The sequence below is a fragment of the Clupea harengus genome, chromosome 24 (genome assembly GCF_900700415.2).
Source record: "Clupea harengus chromosome 24, Ch_v2.0.2, whole genome shotgun sequence".
NCBI lineage: Eukaryota > Metazoa > Chordata > Actinopteri > Clupeiformes > Clupeidae > Clupea > Clupea harengus.
This window is the reverse complement of record NC_045175.1, coordinates 4,620,350-4,622,849: the sequence shown is the minus strand read 5'-3', so window position 1 is coordinate 4,622,849 and position 2,500 is coordinate 4,620,350. Positions and strand designations below refer to the sequence as shown.

Here is a 2,500-nt window from a genome sequence, read left to right as displayed (position 1 = left end):
ACACACACACACACACACACACACTCACACACACACACACACACACACACACACACACTCACACACACACACACACACAAACACAGCACATGTTGTCACGGGGTTGTGGTTATGGTCAGTGTGTGTGTACCTGGTTTGACTTTGACAGCAAAAAAGGTTAAAGCATGGCTCTTCACATCTCCACGAAAAGACTATCGGAGGCGGTGTCCATGTACGATCATCTGTTTTTCTTTTATCCAAAAGACCAAATCCCAGCATGTCACCTCGACTTTTGTGTGGTCTTCCGACTTGACAAATATGTCCAAGCCAAACTGTCTAGTTTGTCTCTGCCAAGCTCTTTGAAAACCCACACATTATGAGACTGAGATATCACACAAAGATGAAGAAACAAAAAGATCCCAGGGGCCTTTATAGGGACCCTGTGGGCCCAAAGCTAAAGTGAGCATGGGGCCCCTAACCCCCCCACCCCCTCATTTATCCCATTTAGGGAGAAATTAGACGGTTGCCATACCTACTTCACCAAACGTAACAGATTCTCACTAACCACTGCTTTGTTTTTCTTCCTCCCCACCTATCGCAAGCGACTTCGACTTGTATGACGGGTAGTTGCATTTTTAAGCACAGACGGTAAAAAGACCATTTCACGGTCGTTGCCACGCTGTAGCCCGTTACGGAGCTAATGGTATGGGGACATGGCATTGTAGTCACCTGCACAAAATCATCGATTTCAAGGGGGGGTTCTCACGGATTTGTCGCTGCTGTGATCTAACGTAATCAGCTGTCCTTGGGGGGGGGGGGGGGCGGGGCCCTTACGGCTCGGGGCCCGAGGCGTCCCCTGTCGCGACACCCCTGAACAGATCGCAAGACAAACAAAGAGATACTAGCTGACGAAGACAGTTACACAGTCATGTGGCCAAAGAGGGGGATTATGTTAGGGGGGATTATGTTACTGCGAGAGAGAAAAAAAAGAACAAGGGGGATTATGGTTCCGCAAATAAAATCACGGCAGTCACCGGGTCACATCACTGGTTTTGTTTGAGCGAGTGCCAGTCACAGTGTTTGCTGCTGACGCCCGGACACAGACGCAAAAAGACGGAGGGGGCAGAGAGCGAGTGAGAGAGAGAGAGAGAGAGAGAGAGAGAGAGAGAGAGAGAGAGAGAGAGAGATTGGCAGTGCCATAGTACGAGGGAGAAGTGCAGTGTGTGAGTTGGGAAGATGTGTACGCTCTCCAGGCCATCAGATGAGTGTGTGTGTGTGTGTGTGTGTGTGTTTTTCGCTGTCTGCCTGTGCCCTCACCTCACCTTTCAGTGCTGTCTGTCAGTGCCAGGGACACATCATCACACACACACACACACAGACACACACACACACACACACACACACACACACACACACACACACACACACACTGTCATAACACATTCTGACACACAAATTCACACATACACACACAAACACACACTGTCATAACACACGGACATTCTGACACACATATTCACACATACACACAAACACACACACACACACACACACCCACACACCAGGTAAAATGTGACCTATAAAGGTTTTTCTGCACTTTTTCCAGACTGACAGTGACAGCGCAGAGTGAAGAGAGATGAGTGAGAGATAATCTGTGGATGCGGGTTCAGGTGCAAGAATGTGTGCTCGTGTGTTTCTGCGAATCGCTCTAGTATTAGGGACATCTACTTGCCTTTTTACTGTGATGGCATTGGTGCTTCACCTTTCTCCAGGCCTCTAGTTCTATGTCTATCTGCCATATGTGCGTTTCTCTGTTGGTGTGTGTGTGTGTGTGTGTGTGTGTGTGTGTGTGTGTGTGTGTGTGTCTGTGTGTGTGTGTGTGTGTGTGTGTGTGTGTGTTGTGTGTTGTGTGTGTGTGTGTGTGTGTGTGTGTGTGTGTGTGTGTGTGTGTGTGCGCTTGAGGTGCTGTTCACACACTGAATCTAATATAGATATGTTTGACTAGATGGTGTCAATATGCCTCCAGGGCACACGGCCATGTGAATATGGCGTTGGCTTAGAGCCATCCAAGTGAAAGGACATTACACACAATATATGACCCATCTGTCTACATGCTGATGGCCACTGCCTTTGCGTGTATGTGTGTGTGTGTGTGTGTGTGTGTGTGTGTGTGTGTGTGTGTGTGTGTGTGTGTGTCTGTGTGAGCCTGTGTGTGTGTGTGTGTGTGTGTGTGTGTGTCTGTGTGTGTGTCTGTGATTGTGTGTGTGTGTGGGTGTGTGTGTGTGTGTGTGTGTGTGTGTGTGTGTGTGTGTGTGTGTGTGTGTGTGTGTGTGTGTGTGTGTGTTATCACCTTTCTCCAGGCCAGTGATCTGGTTCTTGAGCATGTCCCTCTGTTGCTCCACCTCCAGCTTCTGCTCTTCGGTCAGGCACAGCTTGCGCTGGGTGACTTCACGCACCTTTGTCAGCTTGGCAATCTCCTGGCGCATCTGAACCACGTCCTCCTCTTTCATCTAGCACACAC

The 2,500-nt window shown here is 49.1% G+C and overlaps 1 protein-coding gene across 2 annotated transcripts in view; it reads right to left on the bottom strand.

The window, feature by feature from the left end:
• Positions 1–2,500, bottom strand: part of cfap58 (cilia and flagella associated protein 58) — a 117,793-nt gene that overhangs the window by 102,041 nt on the left and 13,252 nt on the right. For both annotated transcript variants that reach the window (XM_031562556.2, XM_042703457.1), the window contains exon 7: positions 2,330–2,489. In XM_031562556.2, coding sequence (XP_031418416.1) covers positions 2,330–2,489 — 160 coding nt within the window. The remainder of the gene's footprint in view (positions 1–2,329; positions 2,490–2,500) is intronic.